The sequence below is a fragment of the Aspergillus affinis genome (assembly GCF_023601865.1).
Source record: "Aspergillus affinis strain CMG 70 chromosome Unknown NODE_24_length_322487_cov_87_188170, whole genome shotgun sequence".
In the NCBI taxonomy this organism is placed as follows: Eukaryota; Fungi; Ascomycota; class Eurotiomycetes; order Eurotiales; family Aspergillaceae; genus Aspergillus; species Aspergillus affinis.
Window position 1 is genome coordinate 90,535 of NW_026515805.1, and position 22,718 is coordinate 113,252.

The 22,718-nt window shown below is 48.5% G+C and overlaps 6 protein-coding genes across 6 annotated transcripts; 3 read left to right on the forward strand and 3 right to left on the reverse strand.

The window, feature by feature from the left end:
* Nucleotides 1-152: 152 nt before the first annotated feature.
* On the forward strand, nucleotides 153-6,945 carry KD926_005072 (putative ribosome biogenesis protein Urb1; the record flags this gene model as incomplete). Its single annotated transcript, XM_053098359.1, has 8 exons — nucleotides 153-300; nucleotides 362-2,140; nucleotides 2,205-2,998; nucleotides 3,047-3,373; nucleotides 3,427-3,723; nucleotides 4,301-4,440; nucleotides 4,529-4,656; nucleotides 4,769-6,945. 8 exons carry the CDS (start codon nucleotides 153-155, stop codon nucleotides 6,943-6,945), a joined length of 5,790 nt encoding a protein of 1,929 aa, XP_052957723.1.
* A 406-nt stretch (nucleotides 6,946-7,351) lies between these two features.
* On the forward strand, nucleotides 7,352-9,037 carry KD926_005073 (uncharacterized protein; the record flags this gene model as incomplete). The annotated part of the gene is made up of 3 exons (XM_053098360.1): nucleotides 7,352-7,471; nucleotides 7,746-7,799; nucleotides 7,880-9,037. The coding sequence occupies 3 exons, from the start codon at nucleotides 7,352-7,354 to the stop codon at nucleotides 9,035-9,037; spliced, it is 1,332 nt and encodes a 443-aa protein (XP_052957724.1).
* A 408-nt stretch (nucleotides 9,038-9,445) lies between these two features.
* Nucleotides 9,446-11,426, reverse strand: KD926_005074 (putative SNF2 family helicase; the record flags this gene model as incomplete). The annotated part of the gene is made up of 8 exons (XM_053098361.1): nucleotides 9,446-9,619; nucleotides 9,678-9,842; nucleotides 9,912-10,267; nucleotides 10,332-10,652; nucleotides 10,896-11,043; nucleotides 11,145-11,181; nucleotides 11,249-11,277; nucleotides 11,334-11,426. 8 exons carry the CDS (start codon nucleotides 11,424-11,426, stop codon nucleotides 9,446-9,448), a joined length of 1,323 nt encoding a protein of 440 aa, XP_052957725.1.
* Nucleotides 11,427-12,947: 1,521 nt separating this feature from the next.
* Nucleotides 12,948-15,371, reverse strand: KD926_005075 (uncharacterized protein; the record flags this gene model as incomplete). Its single annotated transcript, XM_053098362.1, has 4 exons — nucleotides 12,948-13,040; nucleotides 13,093-14,706; nucleotides 14,772-15,285; nucleotides 15,334-15,371. 4 exons carry the CDS (start codon nucleotides 15,369-15,371, stop codon nucleotides 12,948-12,950), a joined length of 2,259 nt encoding a protein of 752 aa, XP_052957726.1.
* A 735-nt stretch (nucleotides 15,372-16,106) lies between these two features.
* Nucleotides 16,107-16,999, forward strand: KD926_005076 (MFS general substrate transporter; the record flags this gene model as incomplete). The annotated part of the gene is made up of 3 exons (XM_053098363.1): nucleotides 16,107-16,145; nucleotides 16,195-16,405; nucleotides 16,452-16,999. 3 exons carry the CDS (start codon nucleotides 16,107-16,109, stop codon nucleotides 16,997-16,999), a joined length of 798 nt encoding a protein of 265 aa, XP_052957727.1.
* Nucleotides 17,000-17,458: 459 nt separating this feature from the next.
* On the reverse strand, nucleotides 17,459-19,332 carry KD926_005077 (cytochrome P450; the record flags this gene model as incomplete). The annotated part of the gene is made up of 5 exons (XM_053098364.1): nucleotides 17,459-17,567; nucleotides 17,725-18,275; nucleotides 18,460-18,592; nucleotides 18,662-18,871; nucleotides 18,926-19,332. The coding sequence occupies 5 exons, from the start codon at nucleotides 19,330-19,332 to the stop codon at nucleotides 17,459-17,461; spliced, it is 1,410 nt and encodes a 469-aa protein (XP_052957728.1).
* Nucleotides 19,333-22,718: the final 3,386 nt, after the last annotated feature.

A 22,718-nucleotide genomic window follows, 5' to 3' on the forward strand; every position in this document is an offset into this window, starting at 1 on the left:
AGCGATGCTTTGGCGCGGGCCGCACCGACCAATCAGCGACCGCAAAAATCTGCCGGAAAGAACCTTAGGTCATCAATCCTAATCAATCCATTCATGCATCCTTCATCTTTTTTCTCTTGCTCAAAGATCCCCATCCTAACTATTGCGCCAACATGTCACACGCGGACAATCAATTCCCCCGGACGAAACGGAGGAAATTAGACTCCGGCGAGGAGTCCACCGTCCAGTCCGACATCACGTCTCACACGCAACTCCGTGCTATTCTGACTTTTCAGCAAAACATCCAAGAGACCAAACAAGGTAGGCAGAAGAACCCTGCATTCATGCGTTAGGAACGAATAATATTTACAAATTATACTAGGCCTAAGAAAGTTCAAGGAATACTTGCTGTCCATTCCGCAGACGGAGAATGAGGGCGAGAAAGCTAAAAAATTCCGCGTGCTCAAAGCCTATTGTGATTCGCAGATCTCCTACAATGGCGAGGAAGCGTCTTGCTTCCCTGACCTGATTCAGGCCTGGGGCTTCGCGGATACTAACAATAATGACTCCATGTTGACGATGGTCCCCTCTGTGCTGGCGCTCTTTATCAAGACGATTTCTAGTAACCTGGACTTCCGAGAATTCGGAACGGCATTGTGTAAATTTTTGATGCAAAAGGAGCAGCTAAGGCTTTTCAACCGTGGACTGACCGCCACGAAGTCGAAAGAGCATTTGATCTCTCCGTGCCTGCGTCTTCTCACCGAGGTGGTCAGCTTCGATGGGGGTGCCGTTGCCCGTCAAGTCTACGGGGCGCGCTATATCACTTTCAAGCGTCTCGAGGTGTTCTTGACCCCGAATAAAGCTCAACTGGAAGAGGCCTCCGAGGAAGCGCAGAAGTCGACTTTGCGTCGCAATGCTCAAAGATTTGTTTTGGCAAACTTGCGAGTCCAGCACACGACCGCTAAAAGCGATATCATCGAGCAAAGCAAACTCATGAGAGCATTCTTTGAGTACATCCGAAAGGACCCGCGAGATATTGTCATCGACGTTATCAAGGGTGTTGATCGCGATATCATTCAGGATGCTTCGCTTCCCCGGAACTCCAAGAAGCTGTTCTTCAGCCGTTGGAACCTGGAGCGACTGGTGACTTTGTATGGTTACGATCGAGAGTCAGAGGATCCCAACCCCACCGGGTTCTCTGTCGCGAACGAGATTCACAAGATCTTGATGAATATCTGTACCAAGACTGAACTCGGCGTGTTGCTACCGCAAACAGGCTGGTACCCTAATGGTAGCGACCCTGAATCCTTGCCTGCGGATAACGACGCGTCGATTGAATTGGGACTCGATTCTGCAGTCTACGTTGACAAATACCGAGAGTCTGTGTCAGTTCGCAACGGAGTGCTCTCTTATATAATTCAAGCACTTCGCCCGGATACGGACAGTCTTCAGATTGAGTTGCTTGTGGCGATCTTCAAGGCCGCGCCCGAGTTGGTGGCTGATTTCTTTAGCAAGAAAATCATGTTCGTATCGGACCCGAAGCCCGTGCCATCATGGCTGGCCGAATCTGCCCTTTTGTTCTCGACGGTGAGTCTACCGGTTCCGAGGAACTGCGGATGGAAAGACAAACTGCCTCCGATGCCTCCGCCGCCCTCGGTCGTGATCGAAAATATTCTACCACGCCCACTGAATCAGAAGGTTTTGACTCGGTGCCTGAACCTGAACACGGAGATCGTCACTCTCTTTGCCGTTCGTCTCATCACGATCTCCTTCAAGAAGCTACAAAAGGTCCTGCAAATCTTCAATTCCGACCACGGAATTAGCCAGCCGCTTTGGAAACAGGCCGCGGGAAAATTGGTCGCTGAATTCTCCCGTCGGTGCCCCGTCGTGAAGGATGTCATCCAGCTTTACAAGAGAACCTCCAAGGAAGATTTGCAACAGCAGGAAGCCGTTGCCGAGTTGCTTTCTTGTTTCTACGAGGTCGCCCCGGATGCCGCTTTTGAGGAAGTCCTTGATGTTTCCCTTATCATGGTCGAGATTTTGAAGCGACTGGATGAACCCAGCCTCTCATCGGACGACTCTGAGCTGCTGCTCAGTCAGCTGCAGAGCATTTTGAAGATTGCACAGCAGTCGGCATCGATTCGGTGGTGGCAACAACCTGGTGAGTCGCTTTATACCTCCTACCCCCCTTGAAAGCTAGAGAACACAAGCTAATAGGAATCTAGCTTCTATGCAATTTTCTGCGTTCACCTCTGTGATGAAGGTCCTCGTGGAAGCGTCGTCTCAGGAATCCCTTGGTGATATTTATCGCCTATTGAGATCGGTGCTCGTTGAGAACTCCATACTACAGAGTGTGTCCTCATTTACCGCACTTCTGTCGAGTTTCGAAACCTCAGATTCTGCACGCCTGCAACACCAACTGGCCTTTTTCGATAACTGCATCTGCCGGATAGCCAAAAAACAAGTTCATTATCAAGATTTACTAGGGTTGTTCACGCAAGAGAAGTCTAAACCTACTAGCTCCATCGTGGTGGCTATCAGTGAGCAGTGGCCATTTGTTCTGAAGTCTGGAGACGCAAATGCTCAAAGTGCCGTGTGTTCATGGGCTGCTCATGTGCTGGGGGGGTTGAACCAGGCCGGGGAAGATTCGAAGGTGCTAAAGGGTATTCGTGACTCCCTGATGGGTGCCACCGATAAGAAACAGCTCAAGTCCACCCTGAAAAAGGCACTGAAATATACTGAAGAGGATCCGTCGGAGAAGAAGGGTCTGAACTTGGATCAAGAGGTCTCTCCGACTGCAGCAAGCGAGCAACCGCGCGTGGACTTGCTGGAGATGTTCGGGGCGCTTCCCGTCGAAAGTGATGAGCGCAATGAGTTGCACAAATGGGACAAAGAGGAATTGGAGATGTCCGTGGAGCAGGGTCCTGTGGCGGAATTGATGGTCTGTTTGTGCTCGGAGCACGAGGAAGTGCGTCGACAAGCATTCAGCAACATCGCTAGATTCATGGCGAAACTCAGGGTAAGTCTGCAATGTGCATTCACAACCGGGTGGGATTAACGGGACTAGGAATCCAAATACGCCGAATGGCGATCGGTTTACATCCTCACCGGAGAGCTTTACGAGACCGTCAAACTGCTTGGCCTTGAATCGCCCTTGCCGTGGATCGTGGGAGAATGTGCTGCCAGCTGTCTTGCGGTTCTCACCACTCCCACGCACAAGCTCTACGGAAAGGTCAACGCATTCCTCCAGAAAGCCCCTACCTGGGAACCCGAGAAGATTCCCTCCTACTGGATCGACAAGATCTTGCTGCGGGAACCCGAATTGGACGACGGCCATTTTGAAGAGACCAATTGGCTCCTAGATCTTTTGGTTAAAGGCCTTCGCACCGCAACTGTATGGACCCCCTTCTATCTATCGTGTTTCTTCTTTACTAACTCGCCCACTAGGACATGGAGATCTACCGTCGCGCCAATGTGTTCGAGCGCGCATTTGCTTTCTACGAGTCTCCCAGCACGAGCGTCTCGGTCAAGCGAAAGATTCTTCATCTGATTTATCGCTCGACGCAGGTGCAAGGTAGCACGACCCTCATCACCCGTGCAGGAATCATTAGCTGGATTCAAAGCCAGATCCCGGCCGTCGGTGCCAAAGAAGTGTCGAGCTTCTCGGCCATCACCAACTCCTTGCATGAATCCTCGGATAAGGATCGAGTTGCCAAGTGGAGCGGAGGAGCCGTGGGCGAGGCGGTGGGAAACATGACGAGGGGGAATTGATTGTACAGATCGATGAAACTATCTAGGCGATAATGTACTAAATACATGCATTGAAGTAATTGAAGGCAGAGAATATAGATCGGTTCGAGGCGGTGACGGGCGGCAGAAGACGGGAGTGAAGGCAGTTCACGGGATTCCCCCACTTGCTTTGCTCTGCCTGTGCTCTGCTCTCTTGCTCTCTCTTGCAATACTCCTGCTTCCCCTTTCTCGCAGTCCCATTTCTGATCAGTCCCTCGAACGGAATTCCACCCGTACTTGGCATCACGCTGGTCGCTAGTTCTTGCTGCAACGTCCTATTGACAAAGCAAACCCAAGTGGCGGTCGGGGTTCCCTACGGTACGTAATTTCTGCCGGCCTCACCTCCCGCTTCTTCCTGTCTCGAACGACTGCAACTCTCAACCCTCCATCCATCCTCCCTCCCACCTATCCTCCTCTTCGCCCTATTTTCTCGGAACCATTTCCCTGGATTCTCTGTCCATCGTGTCTTCTTTTTACGCTTTCGACCCTCGCGTCTTTCGATCGTCACGAGCCAATGAAAACAACGTAATAGCCTGCCGATATCACCGTTCCGCACACAGAGTCTGCCATCTCCATGGCGCGACGTTACCAGATCGATGAGCTGCTATGGCTGCGCTCATCGCCTCTGGCCATCAAGCCTACTACTTTACCCCCCGTAGAAGAATGGATGGGGTAAGTTCGTCACTTCTCTTCGTTCCGTCATCGTTCTCCTTTGCGCTCTCTGCGACCCGTGAGACTGATTTGGCCTGTGCTTTGCTAGCCCGATCCCCGACCCAACAACACAACGCAAAACCACCAACCCCAGAGATCCCAATCACCCGACCGAAACCACTCCGCGACGATCGAGTATCTTTGAAGCTCGTCATGTATCACGTGGTTCGAACTCAGGTAATTTATGGCGAACCTGTCTGCGATCCTCTGTGTGGCTTTTGCCATATCGAGCGTCGGACATAGCTAGGGAGATTCTCGCTAACTTGAGGGGCTTGTCATCTTCTTCTAGAGGACATCGTTCTTGGACCGCCGAAGACTGCTTTTGCATCCGCTTCTCGCGTCACGACCAAAGGTTCCATCGACTCGACCGAACGACCACTTAAGCAACCCGACGCAGATGATCCCAAGAATGACCGGTTCAACTTCCGCGACAAATTCTTCAAGGAAAGAGATGTCGGTGATCGAGATTTTGACCGCCGTGATAGCAAACAACCCACGTTTAATGGTCGACGCTTAGACCGAGAGGACTGGAACAGCGGACGTCCGCGTCGCACCTTTGGCCCAGAGGAACAAGAACGAAAGCCCAGACGGAACGGAGAGTTCGACCGCTGGGAGGGTACTCGGGACTTGACCCGGGACCGTGATCAACGAGATCCCAATTTTGACCGAGGAGCGAAAGATAACAAGGACGGTCGCTTCTTCCCTCGCAGGGACGGCCAGCCGGGGCGCGCGCGCCACGAAGGAAGCTGGTTCCGCGACGAACCCGCCCAGGATGGACATGAAGCCGAAGAGGAGAAGACACCGGTCCGCAATCGCGAATGGCGCAGGGACCGACACGGTGCAGATCGTGATTGGACTCGCGGCGCCAAACTTGAACAAGAGCCAGAGTGGTTGGACTCTAATGACAAGGTCGAGCCTCGCCGGGTGCATACCCAAGAAGATTTTGAACGGTGGAAAGAAAGGATGAAGGCGGGATCTTCTCAGCCTCCCGTGGAGGAGAAGAAAGAATCCCCTGTCGAGCAATTCGTCGGCTCTGACAAAGCCGAGATTAAGCCTACCGATGGTGAAATTTTCAGCAGTAACGGCGCTCCTTTCCAGGGAGACACGGCGATGGAACGTTTCTTTGGACTTCTAGGTGATGGCAAACCGTCCCCGGTCATTAACACTGCCTTGCCTTTGGAATCAACGCCCAAAAAGGAGACCGCGCCGGGCAAGTCGGCCAAGTCTTCCCGCTTTGCTGGACTGTTCAGTCCTCCTCCGGGGAGCCCTGCCGCCAGAGAGCCCGACCCTCCTCCTCAAATGGAAAGCAGATCTCCCTTGCCTCAACCCCCGTCGTCGGTGACGCCGTCGGCCGATGCGGACCAGGAGGGTTTCCAGCGCATCCTACAAATGCTGGGCACCAGCAAGTCACGCAACGCGACTCCTCACAACGATAATGTGCAAGCCAATCGCCCCCCGTCTCTCGTGCACATGGAACAAACTCAAAGTGCGGTCTCGTCTCCTACTCGCGAGCAACTCAGACGGTCCGAACAAGTAGCCATGCCGGATCCTGCGATTCGACATGCCGGTCCTCCTCTGAAGGAGAACGTATATGTTCAGGATCCTCAGGCTCGAGACAGGGAACATTTGCTCCGCCTCATGCAACAAGTGAAGGTGAGCCCCATCACAAGCCCGGGACAAGGCGGCCAAGGTCAGCCACAGAGCGCCGGCGCGGTTCCCCCTGGCTTGATGAATATGCAGGAAGCATTGCCTCACCCTCCTCCCGGCCTCTCCGCGCAGAAGGTGCCACCTTTCCTTGACGACCCGGCGATAGCCAACTTGCAGCGGCCGGATCCTGAACAGTTTCGGCGGAGACCCGCAAACGGGCCGCCAATGGGTTACTTTGATGACCTGCCATTCCCTCAAGGCGGCCAGGTTCCCATCACCCCCGGTGGATCGCGAGGCCCGCAGGGTCAAGGACTCCCTGCCATGGGCATGCAGAGACCTCCAGGCTTCGAGCACATGCCTCCTCCCGGATGGAATGGCCACCATCAGATGCCCCCGCAACAAGCAGGTGGACCGGCGACCCCCATGGGCCCTCCGCCAGGCATTCCGACACCTAACCGGGGCATCAACCCCAACTTTATGGCAAATATGCTACCACCCATGCACGCCAATGTGCCTCCCCTCGGCGATCGACAGCCCTTCCCTCGTGGCGCCGCCGGCGCCGGGTCAGCGGGATTCCCCCCTCCTCCCGGCATGATGCCACCTCCTGGGTATATGAACGGCCCTCCCCCGGCTGGATTCCCTCCGATGCCGCCTAACGCCGAAGCTCTTATGGGCGTTGGCCACGCCGGACAGGGTCCTTTTGAAGGCAACCCTGGTCCCCAGGGGCCGCCGCCGTCCTCTAGACACTTGCTGGATATGTTCGGTCAGGTTGGCGGGGATGCGCGTGGTGGTATGATTGGCCCGGGACAGTTCAGATAGGAACAGAATCTGCAGTGTCGAGGAAAAGACGGAATTCTGGTTCAGCTGGGTTGTCTGGAGAGGAATCATTCGAGCCGAGTGGGCTCTGGTCGTAATTGTGCCACCAAGCTGAAGATTGACACAGCGGAGAGTTATGGATGCAGCAGTGAAATAATTTCCTAGTCGAGTATTTGATATCACCACGGCTGTCAACGTTCTCTAGGCTTGTATATCTAGGTAGATGGCTGGATAGCTTCGATTAAATCTATTGCTTGACGTGGAAATGTTCGTGGGCCCTCTTTTGTAGACAAAATCATCGAGAAGCCCCGTGGTTACTGTCGGGGCCAGTGTTGGCTTTACCGTTCTTCTCGCCTGGCTGCCTTTTCCCTTTCTCTTCTCCCACTTCTCTTCCCTTTTCCCACCCACAATGCCTGTCACCCGCCCTCCTTTCATCATTCATTTCATCCAAGTGGCAAGTTCCGCCTTTTTTGAAACCGCCTGCATCCCTATTACCACTCACGCTCTCCTAGGTATACCTCGTTTTAAGGTGAATTCTCACTGGGCCGAGGACAACTCCGGATAAGACCTAACCTTTCCCCATTTCTTCCTGGTCTATAAAAAGACTTTTCTCCATGGTGAAGTACCCCCTCCATCTTCCTTGAGCCCTGGAAAGACATCCTCATAGCGTCACCACTATCTACCATAACAATGCCTCTTTTACCTGTAACCATTCCCTATACCGAGGCTAGCTCATGCAGCCCTTGGAGGTTTTATTGCTTTCAACAAGAGGGAATGCCAGCTGACTGTATACCTTCTTCTAGCCTATTATGATGGATCGGATTGACTTTGAGCTTTGTCTCGATGTCGATCAGCATGTGAGTATCTTTCTGACCGAGAGTCCACCTTGCAACAAAATATTGTCTTCCTGAGGAACTCATCCAAGTGTGAACTATAGGAACCAGCCCCCCGCCAACCGGATAATGCCAACGTCACAGGGACCGATGCGAACGACCAACAAGAACCACCGATCATCCGACATCGTCGAACTCGGACATTCAGTGAAATTGAAGCAGACAGCACTTATCGCTCGGGCCATGACGCTAATAACCCACCTAAAAGACCCAAAATACTAGGATTTGGAGATGATGTCCCCCTACAACAAGAGGAATACAATGGGGAGACTACGTCTGAGTATCAACGCCCGACCAACGTAGTCAGCTCCATTTTTCCATATCATGATGACGATATTTCAATCATGATGAGCCCTTTCCATACTACGATGAGATCACACGGTTCGGAAAACACCAGCGTCCCGATGGCTGTTGACAACGCTCCTGGCCACGGTACCCCTTATTCTGAGCTCGAAACCCCTCGTTCGTCTCTCTCTTCGATGTATCGCTCGTATCCAACTGAAAGCAACATGACCATTTTTTCTTCAACGGAGACTGGCCCATCGAACCGGTTCATCATTTACGAGGACACAGACGACGCCATGGACATTGCTACCTCGCATATCGAATTCAGCCTTACCTGGCCTTCTTCATATGTTTCCCGCGCGGAGGACAACAAGGAGAATTATGAAGGGGACGAAGACGCCGATGATGAAGCTGATACCCCCAATGCGAGAGGAATTGCTTCCACTGCCCCAGGTTCAAGTTCCGCCATGGATCCTGTCAGGAGCATCCAAGACGATGAGCATGAACTTGAACATAACCCCGACTATGTTCACACTGAAGAGACCCTCATGAACTCTTACCACAACCAGTCTTTGAGACGTCCCTGGAGCTTAGGAACAGAGGACGCATTTCTTCTACCCGCCTCCCCACGACACTCTCATCTTTCTGTTTCCGATGATTTTGATGCAGATGACGAGGCAGACCTGGACATTATCTTGACGAACAGCGGCTACGGCAGCTCTGTGAATACTCACTACCAAGACGAGATGGGACGCTTCTATAGGCCCTTCCCCACCCTTGCTGACGCACCCGAATTGTCTACTACTATTTACTCGCCCCTGACAGAAATCCCATCGATGAGTCCCATTTGTCCCGAGGTTGTGACTCAGGGACCTCGTCGGCCCATGAGAACTAGGGTTCGATTTCCAGTTTTATGATATGATCGTGTGTCGGTCGGTGTAGTTGATTAGGTGGGATAATCTCACATGAATGCGCTCTACGGATATCTCCTAATGATTTCATGAGTTGTTGCCAGTGGCTTTGTGTTTTCAGATTGTATGCAAAATGCTCAGTATGTACTAGATAAACCCGAAATTTCATCTGCGTCAATAAAAAAAAACCGCAGAAAATATGCAGAACTTCAATAACCCAGTAATGTTTTCCCCAACTCCGAAATCGACCTTGCCCAATGCATCAGTATTCCGTTAGTAAAAAAAGAAATCAAATCAGATAAACCAAGACAAAAACCCCTAAAAAAATCATCAAAAAAGACAAGACTCCGGAAAAGAGAATAGTTCTCTTAATGGACTGCTTGCTTTCCCTTCCCATTAACATCATCTGTCTCATTATCTTTCACGTCGGCGAAAATTCGTAACAAGTCGGAAACTGTTGCTCGGCTTTCCTGGGGGTTTTCTCCCATAGTGTCCGAGATATTGAGGGACGTCAATAGTGTTCTTCACGATTATTTTGACGAATGCCACCTTATTCTCCTGGCCGATCCTATAAATCCGAGCAAGCGCCTGGGGGTTTTACATGTTAGAGGCTTTCCGAATCAAGACAGAAATCAAAAGGACGTACCTGGTCTGCGACTGCTTCATTCCACCAGAGATCGACAAGGATGCATTTGCTTGCTATGGGCATATCAAATCCTGTTCCTCCGGCTTTCAGACTGACAATGGAAATCCTCATGTCATCCTGTTTTTTGAACTTCTCGACGCTTGCGAACCGGGCGTGTGGACGCATCTTTCCAGTCAATTAAGCAAAATTAGCCGTTTGTTCTTCAGAAGTTCACAATAAGCAGATATAATTTACCCCTGCATGAGGCCAGTCTTGAGTTTCACACATGATGCCCAAGATTCGGACAAAATCCATAAACTGCGTGAAAATAACAATTTTGACTTCAGGGTTTTCCGCTATCCATTGGGTTATCAGCTCTCGGATTTTGGTTAATTTCGCGCTCGGCATTTGCGCCGCGCAGACTCCAATCCAGTCCGACTCTTCCTTTTGATCAGACTCAGCCCTCGAGGATCTGTATTTTCCCTTCTTCTTTGTCCGCCTGGCGGGAGAAGACCGGGCATTTTCCAAATCCATATCTTCCACAGGGACCCCGGATGTAGTAGCTGTAATTTCTTCGTTACATTCGACAAAGGCGACGCAATTCGGAAGAGCTGGGCTTGTTCTTGTTGCTTATAGCAAGAAGATAGTAGCATTCCTCGCAATAAAGGTGCATACAAGATGTAAGAAGCGGGTTTACCGGTTGGCCTCCACAGCGCGGGCACATTGTTCGTTGGAGTCTTTCATTCCATTGATCTCCGTCATGAAAATTTTTCATAAACTGGTAGAACTTCTGAACAACTTCAGGGCTGTCTTCCTGCGGCTCTGAGACCACTTCTTCCCCAGACTCGATTCTCTGGTTTGGCCGGGCGGGAAAAGTATTTTCGGTCATCCCTCGAAGCATTTGGGCAATTTTCATCGAAGGATCGTCCCAACCCTTGGAATATTTGGCAATCTTGTTGAGTGTTCTCATAAGATCTCCGGACAGCAACTCCTTGACTAAAGTGCAAACTGTCAAAATGTGGCTGCAAGCCACTCGGAGCTTCAGTAATTTTGCGAAAACGCAGTGACGCTGGACTGTTTTGGGGTTTCCTATAATCCGACGACATTGTTTTTCTGATTAGATTTGCTCTTTTTCACTTTTCTACGTATCTAGAAGACAAAATATATAATTAAAAGAAATATATAACTTGTCTTTGATGTTCATTGAGAGCGACTCTAATATGGCTTCGTAAATTGAACTTTCAGCGGTGCAGAACTCAGTCTCGATTAAGAGCTCTTTGACTTCTGGAAGTGTGACCACAGGCGAGCAAAACAGGCGACTGGTGTAAGTCCTTCGAATTATGAACGAGCGAAGCAGATTCAATAGGCGCTCCCGCGCAACGTCGCCCTAAAGTTTGATGTTAGCGGATATCAAAAAGTATTTTATAAAATCTGCTACCTCGCAATATCTTTGGGTAAATTTCTTGAAAGTACCTATATTAGGTACACCGAGAAAGTCGAGAGGGGGTAGAATTCATGAACATAACTAATCCATTGTCAGCGATTTATTGGAGAAACCAGGGCAAAAATAGTTCTGAAAGTCAGGTACATACTTCTGCACGGGAGTTCCGCTCAAAACCCACTTGAAACGGCCGGTCAGCGCACGAACATTAGAGAAGGGTTGGTCTTGATGCTAACACCCTGAGATTCGATTTCCATCTCGGACTTCAGCTTTTGGCCGTGTTCGAGCTCATGCTCGGAGTGGTGTTCAACTACTTGCTGGGGATCCATTTTTGCGCAAACTGCATACTAAAAAGTATGGTAATGGCCAAGGTGTTGGTGTATGTAGAGGAAAATGGTGAGACCATTGGGTCAATATTTGTGAGGTTATCAAGGTAAGGGTGTTCCTCTGAGGATGATTGGGGTATGTTGAGGGGAGAGAAGAGGAAGAGGAATCAATCGAGCGATGCAAGTATTTATACCCACCGCTGAGCATGTGATATGAGAAGTGATATGAGAAGTGATATGAGAAGTGATAGAAGAGATGAGAGGAGAGGAGAGAGTTGAACACGGTTAGTTAGGGAGTATGTCGCTGCAGTTGAATATTGAGAACAGTTCAATTCATACCGATCTGTTGAAAGTTTTCAGTAATCTCTGAATTCTCTATCGGCCTTATGGCTACATCGGCGGTTGCCTGAGAATGATGTGTTTATCAACCATCTGATCGTATGCTTGAGCGTTTTCAGTTTCTCTAAAGCGACAAGGGGATTTGACTCGAGGCATTTCTTAGAAGCTCGCGGATATCTTTGCAAAGTCCAAGAACTTGAACTGACAAGACCAGAGAAGATAAATCAAGCCTCCGCCCGAGGTACTTATCCCACATATTCGAGACTCTGCACTGAATATTTCGCCTTCCTTTGTTGTTCGTCACCGAATGGGAGACGCAATCCAAAGATTTCTACACCACGGCAGGTGAGGCGTCCAAATATATCTTTATCTTGTCAGTTCCAAACTGATATGGACAATTCAGGGCCGAGAAGACGGACAGAAATGTATACTCACGGATTCTGACTTCACTCAATGCGACTTAATATGGAAATGATTTTGAACCTTCCTTCTATAAATGAGGACAAGCTTGGAGGTCTGTGGTTGCCCGATTCTTGTCGGTGCATGCCGTATGGAGTTGTGGGGAAAGGCTTCAAGGAGCAGCAATAGTGAGTTGCAATATGTTTGCAAGTTTTGCCGTTGCTACCCAACCAAGGCCGGCTGGCCCAATGGCAAGGCGCTTGACTACGAATCAAGAGATTGCAGGTTCGACCCCTGCGTCGGTCAATCTTTTTCATTTTTTTCACAACATTTTTGATAATGTGATTGTCACCAATGAAGTAGAACTTTTTCCCTATCTGTTCGGTGTTCCACCCTAGCCAATCCATTTGTGGATCACCCCATCGATAGCCACGCTAACCCGTTTCTGTCAGTGTCTATCGAATTTTGCTTCGTTTCACGTCCTTCAGGCAATACATCTGGATCAAGTAGCCTTCGATGAGGAAGACTGTCATTTAACATGAAAGAGAAACAACACGTGCATAATGTACAATGTGTTGCTGTTCGTTTCGTCAGAAGGCGTGGTGATTTCGCGATTCACCATCCAGGGAGTGCAGGAACACATCAATCGTACATATCCCCGTATCCCGAAAGAACTCCTGACAGTGTAGTCTACTCTCACATTAGAAGAGAAGAAGACCCGATAAAACCGTAATGCCATACATATACAGAAGTGATCATTATACAGATCTGAAGAAATGTGCGATTTTACCACCAAGTAACAACCTCCTGCATCGCCTCTTCATTGAACGCCCAGCTTAAGGATTCCATATTACCTGGGTTGAATAAAGCATCTGCCATCTTATTGAACTGTCAGACATGTCCATCGGAAAGAGGGCCAGAGCAAACTCACAGTAAGGTCCCAAACTCCCAGGCCCTCGGATGGAGTCTCCAAAGATATTGGGGGAAGGGCCTCCAAGGCACCATTCGCTTGACCCTGCGCCGCTATTCGCTCAAGTATTGATAGACAGGTATCCCCGGCCTCAGTTGCAGCTTTGGTAAGAATTCGCGGAACTTCATCCATACTGAGCCCTCGCATAAGAGCTTGGATATGCGCAGCGATTACACAAGCGAGCAGGTATGCCTTGATGTTTGTCTCACCAGCCTGGATACATCGCACACACCAATGTTTCACGTCTTCGATCACGGATAAAAGGTCTGGTCGCAAGGCCACAGGACCGAGACCCTCCTCTTCTTGGAGCTGGGTTCTGAGTTCTCCAGAGATAATTAAGGTAGCTTGTAAAGCAACGGTGCGGCAGAATCCGGACCCACAGATTGCAAGTCTTGCAAAGTCGTCGTGGTTGGATGATGATGTATCGTTGCTACCGTGATAGTTCATGACTGACGACGTTGGATACACCGCATACCAGATTTTGAGCGATGTCTCAACGACTACCTTCCGAGAGAATGCGTATGTTGTCTGCCGTAGAGCTGGTCCAAAGTAAGGTATGTGTAGAGCAGATACATACTGGTGCATAATAAAGTCGACCATGCGGGTGACAAAATGCGACGGTGATTTTCCGTTGCCTGATTTGTAGCCTTGAATTGTTCGGGTTAGGGCTCTATACGACGCCCGTAAGTCTGCGTCAAGTCGTAGAACTTCGTCGTATGATCCATGGGAGCTGATATCATTGAGAAACTTCGCCACCGCGAGCCGCGAAGGAAATGTTTTACGAAGGGCAATTGCGATGGATGTTTCTGTACAACAGTCATCTGACATCGGAACAGAGCCCTCGACCAAGAGCTGCTCATCATCGAAATTTCCTGGGGGCTGTGAATCAAAATCGTCGAGCGAAATGAGTGGAGCACCTCCGGCAGTCAAGCTCGACTGTAGGGCTAGCTCCATAATGGTATTCCACAGCCTTCTGCGCATTTCGGAAATGAAGGTACTCTTAGTCGGCAGCCGGGAAGGATCTCTGTGTAGACCCATACTCATTGCTCTTCTGAGAAGCTCGCCAGCCGAGACCCAGATTGAATCTCTGCCAATACCTATTGTTTCCCGAGCGATCAAGAGTAGAATGTTGGTTTGTACAAATTGTATGCCGAGCCGAGATTTAAATTCAGGCTCAGAGATCCAGGTCAAAGCTTCATATATCCACCGAACCGCCGACGAACGTAGTGAGAATTCCTCATCGTAGGTGGCAGCACCAATGGCAAATACAAGCTTAACTTGAATCAAGAAACCTGGATCTGGTTTAGCTTCCGACACCCAGAGCATCTCATAGTCCCGCCTGAAGCTGGGAATATGAAGGATTCGGTGCATCGTCTCTGTGGTTCGAAGATAGCAGTCAAAAAGCTCATTGGCAACACCTACTCGGGGTAGATCAAGCGTTGGTGGCGTGGGCCAGGGGGGTGCGCGCTGTGATTTGATAACCCGGGCTAAGGATTTACATTTCTGCATCCCAGAGAACGCCTCGTGCAACCCTTCTCGCACTGAAGGATCATTTGGACTCAATAAATCTTTGAACTATTGTGAGGTTAGTCAAGTTACTTCCAAATGAAGATTCGACTGAACGTGTGACGGGGCCTTACCAGAGACATTCTAACGATCCAATGACTTTGACCAAACAGACGTGTTTTATGCATGACACTGCGAGTCAACCCTTGCGGTGGTCCAAATGAACTATTCTCACGCTGGAAGTAGTAAGTCCCACCTATTTGTGATGTTGCCGTTTCAATCTCAGAGTTTGGAGGGGAGGCCTGAGACCGAGGAGTAGATTTTGACGAAGTCGCTTTGGACAGTTGTTCTTCAAGATCTTTGATTCGAGATTTCATAAGCTCGACATCTTGACTAGAGCTCTGACTCGCAGGCAATGGGGCAGTTGTAGAGCCGGCTAAAGAACTTGATAGATTGCTGGAAACAATTGATTGTTTACTTGTGTACGAAGCATTCTCATCAGTAGCTAGCCTCTGCAATGTTTGCGCGGGCTGTGAAGGCGGCGAATGGCTTTCATAGATGCAACTAGCATTCCTTGCCTTGAGACAGTTGCTGCAAGGGTTCTCTCGATTGCAACGAAGTTTACGCCTTCTGCAGAGAGCGCACGAACTATGCCTCGTTAGTATGGAGATGGATGACAGGTGGGTCCGGACTCACACAGCTGGCCTTCTGCGTCGACGTCCGGGTTCGGCCATCGCTATCTGCTTTGATATATCGAGTTTCCTAACTCCGGAGTTTGTCGAAGTGCATCAGGTCCGATCGATCGTCAGTCATTCCAAATAATCTCCGAAGGATTGCCCCGGTCTGGTTTTCAAAGGCGGATGTTGCGGTTGATGTCCGTCTCGTGTGCCATTCTCCGACTCCGATCCCGTACAAAACTGCGCTGTTGGTCCGTCTAGTCCGCCATTTGCCGACTCCGAGTTAGTCATCTCCGGGGCGTTGCCTAAACGGGTAAGTATACTGCCTCGTTGCCCTATCTTGACCCCCAATTTATATACTGCCTCACTTTCTCGAGGTTGAAGCTGGTTTTAATTAGGTAGACCAGCTTACAAAATTGAAAGCTACCCAAATACCTTGTTTTACAGTATCTTTTATAGAACCCCAAGGTCTTGCAAGCAATTCAGTGCAACATGACATCTGCAACGACCGAGCGAAATGTCTCGCCTACAAGTGAGAAAGTGGACCAGAACTCGCCTTTCGAGCCCCAAATCGACAAAGAAGATGCAGAATTTGAAACTGCACCTGATGGTGGATTGAGAGCCTGGCTTGTTGCAGCTTGAGGCTCGTCTATCTCTTTCTGTTGTCTTGGATTCGCGAACTCATTCGGCGCTTTTCAAGTATACTATCTACGACATCAACTCTACGGGGAATCACTCGAAAGAATTTCTTGGAATGGATCACTAGCAGTGTATCTCTAATTTGGAGCGGGTATGGCTGGAGGACCATTATTCGACCGATTTGGTGCAAAGGTATGTCCTCCGGCCTTAGCAGATCAAATCCTTCTGTTAACAATCTTAGGTTATTCGGCCCGCTGCAATCGTTTACATTTTCGCCATGATGATGCTGAGTTTATGCAAAACATACTGGCAAATTATCCTCGCCCAAGGAGTCCTGATGGGTATTACCATGGGACTACTGCAAATCCCCGCATGCGCAGCCGTGTTCCAGCACTTCGACAAGAAACGAGCCGCTGCCATTGGGGTAACCCGGATCATCAATAGGTGGCATTGTAATGCCTATTGCCGTTTCGAACATGCTTAATAGCACTTCTTTAGGCTTCGGATGGTCGGTTCGAATCATTGGTTTTTTCATCATACCATTTATGGCCTTTGCAATCGTGACAATCAAGGCTTGCGTACCCCCAAGAACCACGAGGTTCTGGATTCCCGAAGCATACAAAGACCCGAAATTCGTCCTTCTGATTTTATCGTTCTTCTTTACCTTCATGAGCATGTCCATCCCGATTATCTACTTTCCGACATACACAGTTACCAGAGGGATGGGCCCAACGCTTGCAGGCCATTTGTCTGCCATTCTCAACGCTGCATCGACATTCGGCCGTATCATCCCGGGAATCCTGGCTGATAAATACGGCAAACTGAACGTGTTTACAACTGGGGCTTTTGTTACCGGTATCATAATCTTTTGCATGAATTACGCTACAACAAACGCCGGGTTAATAGTGTACTCAGCTGTTTTGGCTTCACTTCCGGGAGCATCATTTCAGGAGCTTCTGCGGCCTCCTCCCTCTGCCCTAAAGACCTGCGATATATGGGTACGTACATGGGAATGGGGACATCTATCAGCTCTTTTGGGGGACTGATAGGCCCGCCCTTGAGTGGGGTCATAGTGGATCACTATCAGGGATTCTTCGAAGTATCTATGTTTAGCAGTGCTGTGTGTCTGTCCGGTGGGTTTGTTGCGCTATTGACTAAGTTGGCGACTCCGCAGGGGATAATTGGAAGGACTTGAGAGGCTCGAAAGATAGCTTCTAGGCTTATGCCGCACTACAAATACGAATGAGCCCGTAATATCCATTCCATTTTTAAATACATAACAAGAATTCAAATAATTTAGTTATCACGCGCATCCTGGTAGATGTCTTATTCTTCATTATCATGGTCCTTATTCTAAAATCTTTGGCTCGCAATCACTGCTCATATGAACAAAAGAAAAATCATAATATCGTATTTTATTTCCCACCTCTTTGCCATTGATCCATTCAAAAGACTTCGAATTTAGCCCTTGGCTTTATAAGAACTTTCCATGAACCTGTCTTGAATTACATAGTAATGTACTGCCGATAGTCGATAACTTGCCTAGGTATCTCTTCGACGTCGAACCTAGACAGGACATTGGCCGCAGCCATTCGAATTTCAGCCCTTGCAAAGCTGTACAAATTAGTATGTCAAAATTTAATATGAAGTATTGGGTGTTCTTACTTCATTCCAATACATGAGTGGCTTCCCGCAGAGAAAGGATAATACGCTCGCATACTTTCCAGCAATTAGTACCACAAATAATAAAGCAAGAACATATAACACTCACTCGGGTTTCGGAGCACCCTCCCTTTCCTCTTCATTCTCTAACCATCTCTCTGGCCAGAACTTCAGAGGTTCAGGCCAGAATTCTTCACTGCGATGTAGGTTTCGGTAGCTTGCCGAGACAACTGTCCCGGGAGGAATATCATAGCCAGCTAAATGGCACCATTCCTTGCCGGTTTTGCGCCCCATCTCACTCGCGATCGGATGCATTCTCAGATTCTCTTTGATACAAGCATTGAGGTATTTGTATTGGTCGTCTGTCCGGATGGCCTTACTGTCAATAACGGGATCATCTGGGCTCAGCGCTGGTAGTGATTGGAGCAATTTCTTCTTTTTGTCCGGACTGCGCGCGAGCTCCAAGAATAGACAGGTGATAGTTCCTGACGTAGTCTCAGACCCTGCTAGAATGGTTTTGGCTATCTGATCAATAATGTCACGGGAGGTCATTATCTGGAGATTGTCTGGGCGGGTGCCGTCTTCAATGAGATGTTGCAGGAGATCTGGACGTGAAGCTGTTTTCTCCGTCGTTCGACTGTCAGCAATGGCTTGAATACCCTAATGAAATATGTCAGTCGATTTGAATGAGTTGAAAGTATTTTAGCGCCGCCCTACGGTTATCATGTCTGCAGGCCAGCCGTACTGGGGGCTTAGGCCGAGATTTCTCAAAGCTTCTTCAAGTAAACTCTCTGTTGGAAGAGTCAGTTAACAGTCTCGACGAATTATAGAGGGCTTATTATACCTGATAGCGCTGTGTCATCCCAGAGAAAATAGAATCTGGGATGCGTTTCCAAACCCTCTCCTCGACATTGAGGTATTCGTCTTTGGTGGGATTTGTCTGCCCGAACCCTCGACCGAAGGAACATTCGCCCATTCTAGGAAGCGATTAAGTGATGAGAAACCCTCTTTCTTTTCGGTTTTATTCTAGTAAAGGTGAAACTCACACATCAAGAGCCACACAGTGCAGGCCATTCATTAGGTCTATCTCTGTTGTTTTTGGTGCTTGAGGAGAGCTTGCGGAGCATGTTTGATTGCGGTATTTCTTAACCAACGAGCCTATACACAGCGAGAAAAATTGATCAAGATTATCCACGTAGCTCACTGAAAACGCGGGTGATAAGAATTTTTTCAAATTTTTGTGAGGGCCCGGCCGGCTATGTAGCATTAGCACGTATCGTGAAGATAACGAAGTGGCTTTATAGACTTACACCTCCCCAAACAATCCGGGGCTCAGCAGATCTCGCGAGATCTCAGCATACATGTTCACCTTCGGGAGATACACGGTCTGTAGAATAGTTTTCATGGCTTCCTTCTCCGAAACCCATATTTGGCGAGGACTAAGACGGAAGATGGGTCCGTACGCCTTGTGACCTTTCTCAACCATCTTCCAAATCTTGCCAGTGGCGAAACCATGTCGAAGATGTAATGTCGTCAACGGAGCATACCATGACCCTGGGACTTTCCTTAATGGGGATCGAAAGGCTTTTAGGACGGTGATGGCATGGTTTATGAGCGCGAAGGAGACGGCCAAGAGCAAGGCTGAGGCCGACGGATGGCATTCCGGCTTTTCACGGACCAAGAAGTATAATTCCTCGCTAGAAAATCTTGTTTCCATAGTCAAATAGGTTCACAAATAGATTGATATATGTTGGAGATGAATAATTTTCTTGAGTCACAGCTCCCTCTAATGGCAGAATATAGCCGGAAGTGTGATTGTTATTTATTGAATCGGTACTTCTATTCAATTGCTTATATAGAGATCCAACGCAAGCTGAAATCGCTTAAAGAGACTTGAATGTTGCATTGACATCAATAGTCTCCAGTCTTCTTTCTGCCTTCTGCTGCTTACAGGTTCGGAAGTTAGCATTCTTATTCCCATGCTTAAAAATAATGTGGAACTCATCAGCCAAAACTTATAAGCATGACGTCTAATTTATACTTGAAGAACCTAATATCTGCGATGAAACAGGACAACATCAAGATGAGGATCAAGAACTCAACTTTTATGGTATGCTAACTTCCATTTTAGGAAATAGCCCTATCCTTGTGAGGCACTGGTAATATATAAGCAGTTGGGTTACACAAGGCGCAAGGCTCATATTTGCACCGGGAGCAGATTGGAATTACTATTACAAATTTGAGAATCAAAGGCAATCAGCACGAGATTATTTATTGCGTCACATTCAAAAACAATCTGATCAGAAAGATGAAAACACGGTAATAAAGTTGCCTGTTCCCATGTCTCGAAGGTGGCAGTTTCAATCCGCACAATATTATTAACATTTGTCATGATTGTCCCGAGGGAAAAAAAGCTCACCATGCAACCTAATCTCAAGTCTTTGAGGGCAGAGATACCCACATATTGTTTCAACTCCTCTTTGTTAATATCTACCCTATATCTCCTTCGAGATTTCACTTATGCTGGTATTTTGATATATGCCATGACCTACATTCCATACATACCTTCAACCGCTTTAAGACTTTGTGCTTGGTCGGTATATGGTTTTCTTCAAGGCTGTGTCGGAACTGGTCTTTGGATCCTAGCTCACGAGTGTGGTCATGGAGCTTTTTCGAAATACCAAAACCTCAATGATGCTATCGGATGGGCAACTCATTCCCTCCTGCTTGTGCCCTATTTTTCTTGGAAAATCACTCACGCTCGCCATCATCGCTATACCGGACATCTGACGAAAGATACGGCCTTTGTTCCGATCAGTGAGACCGAATTCAAGGATAAGCACAAAATTGACCAGACAAACCAAATTTCCGAGCTTCTTGAAGAAACACCACTTGTAACGCTGCTGTTTCTAATTGGCCATCAACTGGTTGCATGGCAGATGTATTTGGTCTCCTACGCGGGTGCTGGAAAGCAGAGCGGACTCGATGAAGACCATCAGCTGCAAAAAAGGATAATATCCCATTACGATCCCTCTAGTCCAATCTTCTCCTCGTCGCAGCGAGCTTACATCATACTCTCCGATCTTGGACTGCTTGCGACTGGGTGTATGTTAACTTACGCTGGCATGCAAGTGGGATTGGCAAATATCATTCTTTTGTACTTCATCCCATATTTATGGGTTCATCACTGGATAGGTAAGCATTGAATTTCCTCCTTTCTTTCCGACTCAAAAGCAAAGTGGCTGAAATAAAATCTGCCAGTCGCAATCACCTATCTTCATCATAACCACCCTTCAGTCCCGCATTTCTCACCAGAAGCATGGTCCTTTACAAGAGGTGCTCTCTGTACCGTTGACCGCAGCTTTGGGTTCATTGGTCGACATTTCTTCCACGAGATCATCGACTACCATGTGGTTCACCATTTGTTTCCCAAAATCCCATTCTATTATGCGCAGGAAGCAACGGAGGCAATCCAGCCCCTTCTTGCTGGTCATTACCATCAAAGTAAACAAGAGGGATTTCTGAAATCGCTCTTTACTACCTTTAGATCCTCTTGGTATGTCTCAGAGAGCTCTCGGGTTAATCCTAAGGAACCTGGGGTATACTGGTGGGTCACTGGAAAGGGGGACATTGGCTAAGTGATTCTTTCCTTGGTCATGCCTAATCAAGACTTACCTGCATGCACTGGCTTGATCGGGGTCTCATTTAGGCCATTAAGTCGTCATATGCTGCAAAGAAAAGAAGAAGTGATAGACACGTACACGTTGGATTTGGAGTTAAGGGGCCACTGAGCATAAATTGTGATGGCGTTATCGGACTAAATCTCGGGGCTTTTTAGAATAGTGGATTTGATAATTACAGTTCTTTCTACTACTTCAGGTAATAATTCCTACTTGTTTCATGTCTAGTATTCTGCAATTAGTTTTTTATTTTCTTACTGTAATCCATTTTTAGAAGGCTACCCAAATAATATACCCCAACGCGTCCAACACTCACTGCCCTGATCGGCCGCCCGCATACACAAGGTCTAAACCAAGCCGGGCTAACGTTCCAGCAGATTCTTCAAGATACCGGGGTTACCCGGCGTTTCTTGGATCATTTTGACACGTGCGCCAGCCAAATGCCCACACTACACTTATGTAGCCCTCCAGAAAGCCGGTCTGCCAAATCGCCCTCGCAGATGCTGCTGCATACGGTTTTCGGGACGGTGAATATATTCCACGCCTTGCGTACATGCCAGCGAATAGCGGGCTTTTTTGGAGTTTACGTATGTACATATTATTCCTGGTTGCGGTTATTGATTAGCGGATCGGCTTACCTGTAGGTGCGACTAGAGGTATCATGGCCTCCTCATTCCTGGGCCTTGGATCTCAACCAAACCCCGAGATCCGCATATACCGGTCCCATTGCTCTTGTTACACATGTATCGAACCTCAAGTAAGAGGTAGTGATGGTGTGCGGTATATGACTACGACTCCGCGCGAGGCGCGCAAACGGCTGGGGGTGTATCATCGAGTGAAGGGGTAGAGTATTTATTTGAGAGGGAACTAGATGCCTGAAGCCCTTCTGTTCAACTTTACGGATTTACACTCTAAACTGATTGAGGATATCGGAATGAAGAGCGTTATAGGCCTTGGAGAGGTATTATCCGCCTTGGGGACCTGATTCAGATGTATGCCCGGGGGTGGTAAGCAAACTCACGATCGTGCGAGTTGATGGGACATCTTGAACGGTTGAACCTAGGTTACAGTTGTACAAGTTCTGAGACCGGGCGATGTTAGAGGTGTCCGCTTCATGCGCTATCAGTTAGGGCTTGGGGCCAAAAGATTGCCCGATTAGGACGATACCTGGGGTTCAATGCTTTGATTGGTTGGTGGGGAGGTGTCAAAGGCAGCAAACACATCAAACAGTAGAAACAGTCGAAACAACCAACAAGACAAACAGGAGCAAACACGCCCAGACCAAGCAAACAGAATAAACCATGCAAGTGCCACTAGCGCAGGACCTCTGGGCCAATCAATGGGATCAACGGGTCAATGGCGTTAGTATAAGCCTTCATGGTAACACTAACAAGAGGGTATGAAAACAATCCTTCGAAATCCA